Source organism: Hypomesus nipponensis, chromosome 14 (genome assembly GCF_054491055.1).
Source record: "Hypomesus nipponensis isolate SF chromosome 14, ASM5449105v1, whole genome shotgun sequence".
Taxonomy (NCBI): Eukaryota; Metazoa; Chordata; class Actinopteri; order Osmeriformes; family Osmeridae; genus Hypomesus; species Hypomesus nipponensis.
In genome coordinates, this window is record NC_140374.1 from 997326 (window position 1) to 1011792 (window position 14467).

General features: G+C 47.9%; 1 protein-coding gene across 1 annotated transcript; it reads right to left on the bottom strand.

The window, feature by feature from the left end:
* Window positions 1–1800: 1800 nt before the first annotated feature.
* drd4a (dopamine receptor D4a) lies at window positions 1801–14033 on the bottom strand. The gene is given in 5 exon segments (XM_084672090.1): window positions 1801–2404; window positions 9009–9230; window positions 9233–9579; window positions 11453–11565; window positions 13289–14033. Coding segments are annotated over 5 exon segments (1137 nt in total). The 5' UTR covers window positions 13532–14033; the 3' UTR covers window positions 1801–2192.
* Window positions 14034–14467: the final 434 nt, after the last annotated feature.

The window sequence follows — 14467 nt, forward strand, 5'->3', positions numbered from 1 at the left end:
TGTTGAAACCTGGAGAGCGTGACATTTCATACTGCAGTTTTCGAGTCCCTGTGCTACTGTGAAGCCTGACACTCTGAAATGACAGTTTTGTGGTCCTTTCAGACCTGGAGGCAAGTCTTAGACCCAGGAGAGAAGGACTGATGCTTCCTTAGCAGACAGGAGCTAATTGTGGATGACACCTCTGTTACTCTTCTCATTCTCAGCTGACCTTTTGAGCTGAAAGCAATTCTGTGTGAGGTAGGTTGTGTATTGCTTTCCTTGAGGGTTTAGGTTGGTTGAGGGGCAGTTCTATGGGCGTATGTGAAGCCCTCTGTGACATGCTTGCGTGTAAAAAGGGCTATACAAATAAATTTGATTTGATTTTGTTTAGCAGACAAATGCTACTCTTCAACCCTTCCAGTGGCTTGTTATGAAACAGGCTATATGTCCTGCCTTATCTGCACTTAAGGCTGCATTAACTACCTCAGGTGTCTTCTGCATAGGTACACAGGACCTGAGCTGTCATCTGCTGTTACTGTGCCGGGGCAGAGCGCTGCCCCCGCATTCACCGTCATGCTGACGTGGACAGGACCTCTGGTCAGGACCACAGGGAGGACGTTTGATGAGCTGAGCAGGTCCGTCTTTTGGCAGTCAGTCCAAGCTTTCGGGGGTTTTGATTCTGACAAGATATGACACTCCCGGCTCTACTTAAAAGCCTGGAGAGAAACGCATCTGTCCTTGTCTTCTCACCATCTCCTGATCATATTTTACAGGCGGAGTCAACGTGGACCCAGAGTTTTCTACACTGACTCCTCTGTCCTTCAAGAAACTTCTGGGAGCCGGGGGGCAATCTTCCTCATGCAATTCAACAATCATCATCAGCATTTCAGAATACTGTTGATGTGTCTCAGAAGACATCACGGAAAGCACACAGAAAGCCCACTGTGCCGTGTCCCTGTGCACACAGGTGAGAGCTGTCCCTGTGCACACAGGTGAGAGCTGTCACTGTGCACACAGGTGAGAGCTGTCACTGTGCACACAGGTGAGAGCTGTCACTGTGCACACAGGTGAGAGCTGACACTGTGCACACAGGTGAGAGCTGTCCCTGTGCACACAGGTGAGAGCTGTCACTGTGCACACAGGTGAGAGCTGTCACTGTGCACACAGGTGAGAGCTGACATCAAACCCCTCATCTGATCCAGGAAACCACCCCTATTATCTGGACTGTCACTACTGCAATTTTCTAATGGAAATAGGAATAGCAGTAATTGTACTGTGATTACACCGACCTAATGGGAAATAGGTACTTGTTGTGTGTGATCCACTGCTGCCACTGCTTTATCTTCATCTGGGAGAAGTGAGTATCAAGACATGAATTAAACTCCCAATAGCTGTCCCAGTGGATCCAGATGGTGTCCCAGTGGATCCAGATGGTGTCCCAGTGGATCCAGATGGTGTCCCAGTGGATCCAGATGGTGTCCCAGTGGATCCAGATCATAATGTATCCTCCCGTCTCCTTCAGGCGTATCTCCCCTGTTGTCCTCACCTCTTTGGTAAATCTGTGCTACTTGGCAACAAAAAGAGCAGAAAAGGGAACTTGTACTTGAACTTGTACTTGAACTTGTACTTGTACTTGAACTTGTACTTGAACTTGCCCAAAGCCCTCATGTCATGTGAGGGCAAGGAATGTGAACACGCCTGTCTGGCTCTGAGACACAAGGCTTGCAGTGGGATCTTGGAATAAATAGTTCTTGTGTGTTCCTAAAACTTGTCTTGAACCACAGTGCAGACGCTTAAAGCAGGCATCATTACTATGGAAACTGTTTATTCTGAAATCGTTTTTTCTTTTAACGCAACAATGTACAAAAAATATTCTTCTAATCTCAGGAATAAATGCCCTGCCAGTATTTCTGAGCTTCTTTTGGAGTGAGGTGGAATTGAGTGAAATTCCTCACCATAAAGCTGTCCCACATAAAACATGGAAACTGCCAGCTTGACCAACACACATTGCTGTGACAATGGAAAATCAATCACAAGTAAATCAATAGAACAACAAATTATAATTATACAAAATACAAAAAATACATTAAAGTAGAGAGAGAAGAAACCCAAATGCAATGGCAAAAGTACAGCATAACGTAATAATAAATGCACAAATGTTGTAGCGTCCTTAAAATGGGGTGGTTGTGCTTGTTTGTATTGCAGGAAGGCTCCTAGCTTCTGTTACAGCAGCTGTGAAGAAACTTCTTGAAGAAGTTCCTGAACTCGGTGTTGAAGACGGTGTAGATGATGGGGTTGAGGGCACTGTTGACGTAGCCCAGCCAGGTGACGATGCTGATCAGGCTGGGGGGGATGTAGCAGGAAGAGCACCTGGCTCTCAAGGTGTGCACCACGAAGAAGGGCGTCCAGCAGAACAGGAACACGCCTGCCGTCGGGAGGAACAGGAAGGGACTTTAAAAACAAACAACAACAATGTGTAGGCAACAATTTAGTATATGATATGAAGGGGGAAATGCATGTCCCAGGAGCAGCAGGCAGGTTCTGCCTCTCTGGAGGTCTGTGATCCTCACTCACTAAAGGCTGTAGAGATTGGAGACAACCTTGAAGATTTGGAATCTAAATGCATATTCTAATCATGTTTGATAACCCTGTGATTGCTTATCAAGTCTCCATAATAACTACAGTTTTCAGTGGTGTTCCATGAGGAGAAACTAAAATATGAACTTAATACGTGCATCACCTACAGAGTCCTTCTCTCTCCGAGTCAAACGAAACGAGGGTGTGATGGAAATAGTCCAGGGTGACCTTGGAGTCTGATTGAAACCATCTCATCATCCAGTTCAATTCCATGTGCATTACAGAGCAAGATAACCCTCTAAACATGGTAAGGGATCTGTTAACAGAGACGGCATGTTGTGTCATTTATGATTAATGATGTGGACAGTGACAAGCCCTTGGAGGGTGGCTCCAATCACTGTCTTAAACAGACAAATGCCTTTTCAAGTCAGAGTCGTTGCCCATACAACAACTATTTCCTCCCATATTTATCTTTAGAAAGATGTATAGGGCATACCAACATGTAGGCTAGTCATTCATTAAGCTGATAGAACTGTGCCAGGTCTCATTAAGTATGTGAAGATGCATGCAGGTGTGATGAGAAGGTGTGTCAGGGTGGGTGGGACAGACTGAGTTACAGACTCACATCCACACTGGAAACACACCTGCTAGCAGCCTGCCCCCGCTTGACTGAATAATTCAAAAATGCTGATGGGTTTTCTATTAATATCCTGGATGGAGGGATGAGAGCAGCATTAGACTGTCGAAGGGAGGTCTCAACTCCCTGGAAACATTCAGAGATCTTTCTGTTTCCTGGGGTGTTCCTGGAAGTCCCCAAGACAAATCTTAGGCAGGAGTCATCAATTCAACAAATCTCAAATCACGTGCTCTAAATGGAATACTGAGATCACGTGTCCTTTCCCAGCTTAGCAGATTGGTTTGGAAACATGAGAGGTGCTTCCTCATTCTGACTGTCTGCAGTTGGTTAAGATCCATCAGTCTTCAGATCTAATACCGCAGGTGAGGGGAGGAGGTGAAATAATGTGCTGGCCCCTTTGATGCAAACAGCCTTCACCCTCATACTTCTGAAGCTTTGTACAGGACACCATACAGCAGCATACAGCTCCATACAGCACCATACAGCACCATACAGCAGCATACAGCTCCATACAGCAGCATACAGCTCCATACAGCACCATACAGCACCATACAGCAGCATACAGCTCCATACAGCACCATACAGCACCATACAGCAGCATACAGCACCATACAGCACCATACAGCAGCATACAGCAGCATACAGCACCATACAGCTCCATACAGCACCATACAGCACCATACAGCAGCATACAGCACCATACAGCAGCATACAGCAGCATACAGCAGCATACAGCAGCAGCAGCATACAGCAGCATACAGCAGCATACAGCAGCATACAGCACCATACAGCAGCATACAGCACCATACAGCAGCATACAGCTCCATACAGCTCCATACAGCACCATACAGCAGCATACAGCACCATACAGCAGCATACAGCTCCATACAGCACCATACAGCTCCATACAGCAGCATACAGCACCATACAGCAGCATACAGCACCATACAGCACCATACAGCAGCATACAGCAGCATACAGCACCATACAGCTCCATACAGCACCATACAGCACCATACAGCAGCATACAGCACCATACAGCACCATACAGCAGCATACAGCACCATAAAGCAGCATACAGCAGCATACAGCAGCATACAGCACCATACAGCACCATACAGCACCATACAGCTCCATACAGCAGCATACAGCAGCATACAGCAGCAGCACCATACAGCAGCATACAGCAGCATACAGCAGCATACAGCACCATACAGCAGCATACAGCTCCATACAGCTCCATACAGCACCATACAGCAGCATACAGCAGCATACAGCAGCATACAGCAGCATACAGCACCATACAGCACCATACAGCAGCATACAGCAGCATACAGCAGCATACAGCACCATACAGCAGCATACAGCAGCACCATACAGCAGCATACAGCACCATACAGCACCATACAGCACCATACAGCAGCATACAGCACCATACAGCACCATACAGCTCCATATAGCACCATACAGCACCATACAGCTCCATACAGCACCATACAGCAGCATACAGCAGCATACAGCAGCATACAGCAGCATACAGCACCATACAGCTCCATACAGCACCATACGGCAGCATACAGCAGCACCATACAGCAGCAGCACCATACAGCAGCATACAGCAGCATACAGCAGCAGCAGCAGCATACAGCACCACACAGCAGCATACAGCAGCATACAGCACCATACAGCTCCATACAGCACCATACGGCAGCATACAGCAGCAGCACCATACAGCAGCATACAGCAGCATACAGCAGCATACGGCAGCATACAGCAGCAGCATACAGTAGCAGCAGCATACAGCAGCATACAGCAGCATACAGCAGCAGCAGCATACAGCAGCATACAGCAGCATACAGCAGCATACAGCAGCAGCACCATACAGCAGCATACAGCAGCATACAGCTCCATACAGCACCATACAGCAGCAGCACCATACAGCAGCATACAGCAGCATACAGCAGCATACAGCAGCATACAGCAGCAGCATACAGCAGCATACAGCACCATACAGCAGCATACAGCAGCAGCACCATACAGCACCATATAGCAGCATACAGCTCCATACAGCACCATACAGCACCATACAGCGCCATACAGCAGCATACAGCAGCATACAGCAGCATACAGCAGCAGCATACAGCAGCATACAGCACCATACAGCAGCATACAGCAGCAGCAGCAGCATACAGCAGCATACAGCAGCATACAGCAGCAGCAGCAGCAGCATACAGCAGCATACAGCAGCAGCATACAGCAGCAGCATACAGCAGCATACAGCAGCATACAGCAGCAGCACCATACAGCAGCATACAGCAGCATACAGCTCCATACAGCACCATACAGCAGCAGCACCATACAGCAGCATACAGCAGCATACAGCAGCATACAGCAGCATACAGCAGCAGCATACAGCAGCATACAGCACCATACAGCAGCATACAGCAGCAGCACCATACAGCACCATATAGCAGCATACAGCTCCATACAGCACCATACAGCACCATACAGCGCCATACAGCAGCATACAGCAGCATACAGCAGCAGCTGCAGCAGCATACAGCAGCATACAGCAGCATACAGCAGCATACAGCAGCATACAGCAGCATACAGCAGCATACAGCACCATACAGCAGCAGCAGCAGCAGCATTATACCTCTGAGAACAGGGGGCAGCTGCCAGTGGGAGTGTCCAGCAGTGTGTCATCGTGAGAGGATGTCCTCTGACAGACTGCCCTGGAGCTACTGTGAAGACCCCCTTTTCAAAGACCTTCAAACGCATCGACCGATTTACTTTTACCACCCAAGATTTTTAAATTAGGTGTTTAAAATGATTAAATTTAGTTGGATGCCGGCGAATATGAAGACATATATAAATTGTTAAATTGATCTGTATCTAAAAGTCTGTTTATGGTACATAGATTGATGGGAGAAAGTGTTGAAGCTATCTTGTGGTTGAGTTGGCTGAACCAGCAGAGTTGAGTATGCTGTCTCCATCCATAAGAAGAGATAGGCTGCTTATCTTCCAGACCATCTTTCATCAGACAGCCTGTGGCTTGGCTTGGGAGGCACGTCACACACTCAAGACATTACAGACAGAAATGGTTTTTTCCCCCCTGTTTGCTTTTGCTTTCAAGCGACTTTTATAGTAACTATGACCTACTACTACCCTGCTGGCTGATTCACAACTGGTTGTTGTTTACACTTGTAATATCTTCTAAAACTAGGTTGTGGTTCAAAACTAATGGACTCATGTACATAAAGATCCTGTCAAATGAGTATATTGAATTCAGTTCTATGTCAAAGCTTTTTAAGTGAATTTGACCTTTGAAGCAGTGGTACTGAATGCCTGTCTTATGTTCAGCAGCCCTGGCCAGCTGCACTGACCCACTGCAGGTGGACTAATCCTGGTTTACCGCCTGGATCAGTCAGGCAAAAGGTTTGCAGGACCTGACTGGTTCAGAGAGCTCTTACTCAGTATTGAACTGTCTATCCCTCCTCCAGATCTCTGGGATGGAAAGCTCACGAAAGATGACAGTTTATTTTCCCTCACCCTGTTTCTTCTCCTCCCATCCCCCTCTTTATCTCTTTGGCTTGCCCTCTCCATCTCAGCTGTGTGTGTGTGTGTGTGTGTGTGTGTGAATGTGGGAGTGTGTGTGTATTGTAGTGTGTGTGTATTGTAGTGTGTGTGTATTGTAGTGTGTGTGTTTTGTTCTGTGAAAATTATTGAGGCCTGGGGCTTCCAGGGATCGCTAGCACAAAGTCCTTCCACGCCCCCATGTGCCCTTGTCTCTGACATCCAGACAAGGTGTGTGTGTGACTGTCAGGAGGTGTGTGTGTGTGTGTGTGACTGTAGGCCTACTGGGACAGACAGTAGGGCAGTCTCTCTTTCTGAAGACGATTGGTTCAGTTTTATGGACATCAACAAATAATATAATTTTCATTCTGCAAGAATAAAACTCCCATTTCAGTTCTAAGCCATGACAGTTAGATGCAGCGGCGATTTTAGACCCTTTTAAGGGCTGCTCAAGGACTCCTAAATTTCAGCTCAGCACCCCTAAAAATTATAATAATTTAAAAAAGATATATATATTGTTTATTATCATTTGATGCTGGTAGTTCATGAAGAAAGGGACATGCTTAGTTTTTTCATTCATTCAATATTATGCATAATAATACAGATAACGATCCTTTATGTGTCCCGCAGTGGGGAAATTGCAGTATTAATTAATACAAATAATAAATGTGTTCATTGTTATTCAGTGAAAGTAGGTATTTATTAGCAAGAGGGTTTAACACCTTATCAAGACACTGTATTCATGTTACATTCTCATTGGGGGCTGAGCACCCCTAAAGGCCTGATCCTAGAATCGCCCCTGGTTAGATGCAAGGCCTGTCTCCCAAATATCAGCATACAAAACTGACATAGCCATAGCTATTGCTTTTTCCACAGAGCTTACTACATGCGAGCCCTGCCATTATAAACTCAATGTGATTTTGAACAGTTGCCCCATATCGATAATTCCTCAACATTTGAGCACATTAACATTGAACATAAATGTTTGGATTGAGTTTGGTAAGTCCTGAAGACCATGCACCCAAACAGGGCTGAACTCCTTCCACCATGCAGCTAGTCACTCTCCTGTTACTGAAGACAGGGAAGTCATGCAGATAGTCACTCTCCTGTTACTGACGAGAGGGAAGCCAAGGTTTTACAACCAGTCAGGCAAACCCTTACATAATAATTGGATGTAGGATTATGGGCTGAATGATTAGCTGGCTGTATCATGTCTACCTATTAACCCTTTCCCTTTTCAGGGCTGGCTGTGTGGATTAAACAGTGAGGATGATGTTGATGGGACAGCTAGTATGAGAAGACGTGTCCGTGACTGAGTTATGAGCAGGAATATTCAAGGCCATGTGCTATTAACTGGGTCGCATGCCAATTTACAGCATGCACAAACGTATACTCCAAACACGGATTGAATGCGTTTGTGCAAATACATTCTTTGTTCATTCATTGTTATTATCAGGCTTGTTTTCCACAGTTTCCACTGAAGAACCTCCGAACACTGATTGAGGTCAGAGCAATGCTATGTCGTTTGTTTGACCCTAAAGAAGATTACATTTTATATTTAAATCAAATTTTCCTGTCAGCATCTGATTATGCTAGTCTTGACAGTGATCCTGGTTCAGGGACTAGTATATTTACATTAGTCATCTTGGGAGAGTGCGTCTTGCAAACTGACATGCATAACAAAACGTGAATTCTTATTCAGTCAGAGTGGATCATCTGATTCAATCTGTACCAAGCCAAATCCTTGCTGTGGGACTGATAACTGACGAGTTCTGTCTTTAACCACTGATCAATTAACAGAAACTAATGATTACTTTGATTGTTGCTCTGAATATAATAAACAATGTTTGAACTATACCCTGCTATATTAGCTCATGAGAACATGGAACGGCATGGCCATTTCTAGGAGCCCTATCTAAAGCCCAAACAAACACTATCTAGCACCATGAATGCAGCGTCTTTTGTCCTCCCATATTGTGATACTATTTAACAGCCCTTCATTTCTGTATTCTTTGTTCAGTCTTCTGAGATACTCAACTTGAGTGTATCAGACACCTGCACCTTACATAATAATAAATACTTTGATTTTGTCTTGAACTTGTACTTAGCAATTAACTGCATTGACTTGGTACTTTCACAGCAATTGGGAACAAACTAATAAATCATGAACCAACCACGATCCTGTAGCTTGTCATCTGCCCCCCATTGACTGAGAGGCACCATCAGGAGAGTGACTCACCCACTACGACTGGAAGCACCTTCATGGCCTTCCTCTCCCGCCCGTTGATCTTGGCTCTCTTCCTCTTCGGGGGTTCAGGGATGAACCTGTAGGAGGAGAAGGCCACCGTGGGAACCGGCCCGTCCTTCAGCCCCGGGGGGGTGAAGGAGCAGGGCCGCTCCGGGTCCTGGTCTGTGAGGTCCCGCTCGATGATGGGAGGCAGGGGCGGGGGCAGGGAGGCCAGGGGGGCAGTGAGGCCGCAGCCTCCTGAAGCTTCCTGCAGGCCTGGAGGCTGCACCTCAGCTTGGCCTTGCGGGCCTCCTCCCAGCGGCGCAGGCCCCGGAACATGCCGCAGTACAGCAGCAGCATGATGGGGCAGGGTATGAAGAAGGAGCACACGGACGAGTACACCACATAGTTGTCGTCCTCCAGCTTGCACTCTCTGGGGTCCCGTCTGGGGACGTTGTTGATGCCGAACACGACGGGGGAGGCCACGGCGAGGGCCAGGATCCAGGTGCCAGACAGCAGGAAGATCTGTCTCTGGTCCACGTGTTTACGGTTGTAGTTAAGTGGGATGACCACCGCGATGAACCTGGCAGAGCAAACGGAGGCTTGACAAGACTGCACCCCTCAGATGCTGTCGTCGTTACTGGAGAAGATGGTAAGCTCTCTATACCTGCACCTCTGCTGCACTCCTGAATATGAACATGACTAGTTTTGCAGACAATTCATTTTAAAGCGAGAATATAAATGAAAATGTACTTTGTGACGTTGAACAATGACTCCAGGAATGGTTGGCATCATAAGCATTTGTCTGTAATGCTAACTAGGGAATTTGCCCTAATTGTCCTCAACTATAGAGATTTTCTAAAGATACGATCATAAATCCTGAGACGCAACCATGTCACCGTGTCAGCCTGGGCAACCCTTTGCAAAGAGAAAGATGAGGTAGACCACTAACCGCTTCACAAACACACAATACTTCATAATACTTCATTCTGAGAAGCAGACCCTCTTCTGGGAGTTGTGTTTGTCTTACCTCGTTTGTCTTCTCAAAGACATGAGACATCTTTTCAGTATGGGGAAAGGAGATGTGAGGTCTGTGTTTGTACTCAGGGCCAGCTGCGGAGGACCTGGGGCCTGCTGGAGAAGTGTACAGGGTCTGCTCCCTTGGGTCCCCCCCCCAGCCTGCTAGGAGCTGCATCTCCCCACCACCTCCACAGCCTGCTAGGAGCTGCACCTCCCCACCACCTCCCCAGGCTGTTAGGAGCTGCACCTCCCCACCACCTCCCCACCACCTCCCCAGCCTGTTAGGAGCTGCACCTCCCCACCACCTCCCCAGCCTGTTAGGAGCTGCACCTCCCCACCACCTCCCCAGCCTGTTAGGAGCTGCACCTCCCCAGCACCTCCCCAGCCTGTTAGGAGCTGCACCTCCCCAGCCTGTTAGGAGCTGCACCTCCCCAGCACCTCCCCAGCCTGTTAGGAGCTGCACCTCCCCAGCCTGTTAGGAGCTGCACCTCCCCAGCCTGTTAGGAGCTGCACCTCCCCAGCCTGCTAGGAGCTGCACCTCCCCAGCACCTCCCCAGCCTGCTAGGAGCTGCACCTCCCCAGCCTGTTAGGAGCTGCACCTCCCCAGCCTGTTAGGAGCTGCACCTCCCCAGCCTGTTAGGAGCTGCACCTCCCCAGCCTGTTAGGAGCTGCACCTCCCCAGCCTGTTAGGAGCTGCACCTCCACAGCCTGCTAGGAGCTGCACCTCCCCAGCCTGTTAGGAGCTGCACCTCCACAGCCTGCTAGGAGCTGCACCTCCCCACCACCTCCACAGCCTGCTAGGAGCTGCACCTCCACAGCCTGCTAGGAGCTGCACCTCCCCACCACCTCCACAGCCTGCTAGGAGCTGCACCTCCACAGCCTGTTAGGAGCTGCACCTCCCCAGCCTGTTAGGAACTGCACCTCCACAGCCTGCTAGGAGCTGCACCTCCCCACCACCTCCACAGCCTGTTAGGAGCTCCTGGGAGCCGCACAGCTTGGCTAGACGTCAGTGTTGGTGCGTGTGTGTGAGACAGTCTGACTGGGTGGAGAGGTTAATTAGCTTCCACGCATTCTCTACTGTTATCCTGACCTGGATAACATGTTATATCTAAGCATGACCTTGCCTGGCACCTACAGACTGGGAGAAATGTTAATTGTCTTGTTGTCTAAACCAGGGCTCTCAACACTGGGCATAGAGGGAGTGATTTGGGTTGTTGTGGACCAGGCCAGACAATTGCTTGGACAGTTAAAACGGGCAATTAAAACTGACATTTTATTTTGAAAAAACATTGAAAAACTAATATTTTGAGCGAACTTTCCTCATATATTTCCAGCTTGTGACACACTGCTGATTCTGTTACAGTTCCACCAAGACTGAACCTTAACCAACTCCTCAGAGCAGGACCCAGACCAGACCAGACCCAGACAGAACGTACCTGTCGATGCTGATAGCACACAGGTTGAAGATGGAGGCTGTACAGAGCATCACATCCATGGTCATCAGGCTGTCGCAGATGGTCATGTTCAGGGACCATACTCCCCCCTGGAACTGGAGCACAAACACACCACACACCAGCCGTCAGCAACATGTTTAGGGAGAATTTCCTGGCAGCTCCTGGTTCCTTCCTGTCCCTCTTCCTTCCTGCCCCTCTTCCTTCCTGCCCCTCTTCCATCCTGCTCCTCTTCCATCCTGCTCCTCTTCCTTCCTGCCCCTCTTACATCCTGCTCCTCTTCCTTCCTGCTCCTCTTCATTCCCGCCCCTCTTCCTTCCTGCTCCTCTTCCTTCCTGCTCCCCTTCCTTCCTGCCCCTTTTCCTTCCTGCTCCTCTTCCTTCCTGCCCCTTTTCCTTCCTGCCCCTCTTCCTTCCTGCTCCTCTTCCTTCCTGCTCCCCTTCCTTCCTGCCTCTTTTCCTTCCTGCTCCTCTTCCTTCCTGCCCCTCTTCCATCCTGCTCCTCTTCCTTCCTGCATCTCACCGTCTGCTTTTCCATCTGGGCTCTCCCTCATGAGAGGAGCAGAGCCAGAGAGAAGGACGCTGGTTTCCTTCTTCCATCCCTCCCTTCCTCCCTTCCTCCCTCCCTCTCAGCCGTGCTCCTTAGAGCCTCTGGGTGATTGAAACTGCAGGTCTGATGCACAATTACACGGTTGTTTTGGGGGTGGGGGGGTTGCAATGTCACCCACACACCCCTCCCCAAAATAGCCATTTGAATTTGCCTTCTCACTGGTCTGCATGACCTGTATTTGTGTGTTGACTGTGTGACGAGTTTGTGAGGTAGATACAGATATCAGATAGAAGGAGAAGGAACTTGTAGGTTCTCTGCCCCCATGGCCTTTGTGTAGCCCGTCGTAGCCCAGTGAAGAGAACACTGATAGCCCGTCATAGTGTCCAGAGAGGGGTCGATGACAGTGACCCAGGCTTGGGAATGGAATGTTTGGTGAGTGGGACTAGCCAACCCTTGTTAGTGTGTCTCTACTAGCAAACGCCATGCTGGGAGGGGAGGGAGGGAGGGCTGGCTCAGGGCTCTAGCTGGTGGTGACTGACTATCGGGGACAAGTGTGTTTTGTGTGAGGGCGTGTAGGGGAGCGGGCCACAGGAGCACGTACCCACTCTCCCATTGCAGGGGTAGCACAGAGTTCACGCCAGTACAACAGTACATTTGATTGAATTTCATATACAATTGTGAGAGGATCCCAAGGCCCAGTGCATTTGACTATGTATCACAGGTTCAAGAGAGGCAGATATAATCAATGCCAGAGGATTTGATTTTGCCATATGGAAAGCAAGAATGGTTGCAGATTGACACTGGCAATAAAACACTATTGAATATGGGCCAGATCTTATACAATCAAACTGCTGTCCGGAGAGATTAGTTCTTGCTTATGCTGTTGCTCACCTCGGGATTAATTAAGGCAACAAATCCTCAAGGCACGTTGTGAAGTAGAATATATACCAGGTCTCACTTGTAAATAACTTGAACGTAGACTGTATGGTTTATAATGAATTAAAAAATATATGATAACATTATCCAATAGGATATTGCCTATATCCTCATGAATATTCATGACTCATTTTTCACAGCAGTTTTTCTTCACGTTTGCCATTCGTCGACTCATAAAAACCCTTTAGGCTACTGCGATGACAGAGAAAGTGACATGGAGCCTACATTGACAGATGAAATGGAGAATAATTACATTTATCATTATGATTATGCAGATGTCACATTATAATCATTAAAGTGACATTTAACCACCCGAACGTTTAACATGCTACTCACCTCCGCATACACAAACAGTGGCAGAACCAAAACTGCCAACATCAAATCAGCAACAGCCAAACTGACAATGAAGTAGTTCGTTGTAGTTTTCAAAGCTTTTTCTGTGTGAACGCTGAGACAGACTAGTAAATTCCCACAAATGATGACCACGATTAGCAAAATTCCGAATGTAAGAGCTGGAAAGTTATATTCACTGTCCCGGACTAGCACAGTGTTGTTTGAGACGGTGAGATTGGCTTGCATTTCTGCGAACAGCCGCTTTCGCCCAGAAAAGGTTCCACTCTCCCTCACTAACCGCGGTCAGAGCGAAAGCGGCGGTCTTGGGAATACTTTTCATGTGGGTATCGGCTCAAACCTGCATTCAAGATGTTTTTCATTTCGAAGTTTCATCTCAAAAGCTTGTCCTTCGTCCGTCAGTCGTCTTCGCGCCGAGGATATGATGAGGATGCAGCGTCGTGCTACTCGCCATCAAACTTTTGCGCGCGTTCTTTACGCAGGGTTCTCGAGCCAGTCAGGCAGGAACAATACATCACCAGCATGAATCAAACTTCAGCCAGACGCATGCACTGTCCCATACATATTGTAATGTACCGGTTCATTCTAATCAATGATTTAAACTAGTCTTACAATTTGTCACGATTCTACACTTCCTCGGCAGCCCCGTTATTCCCCGTTAAGTGAGGAGGCTTATCAACAACACTGTTCCAAATCCACAGGCTTAAAGCCGCTTACACCTTTGTTTCCATTCTGTCCTTGAGCTCCGGTCGAGAACAGTCTGGAGCTGCGCGGCGCATTTAGGGGCCAGTCACCGAGTTTTAACGGCAATAATGACAGATTCTACGTAGACATCGACTTGTCATAAATTAACGAGTAGCAAGCAGATGTATTACCTCAGCAACAATTAAGTAGGCCGGTATGGGTTAAAAATGATAATAGCAAACGTAGTTTATTTCATTATAGTACTGTAGCATAATTGTATGTCCCTTTGTTGAATATCAGACTGAATATGTGCGCTTGCACGACCCAGCTGCGTTTTTCCACTTGGTTTGTCAAAATAACCACAGAATCCGTCTGGTCCCCAAGTGGGAGCCAGCGAATCCCAATCGCCTCAGGTCATGCTGAACAAAAGCAAGTGCACTCGCCCAAATCTTGCCACTTCCGAATTGTGATTCAAGTGCC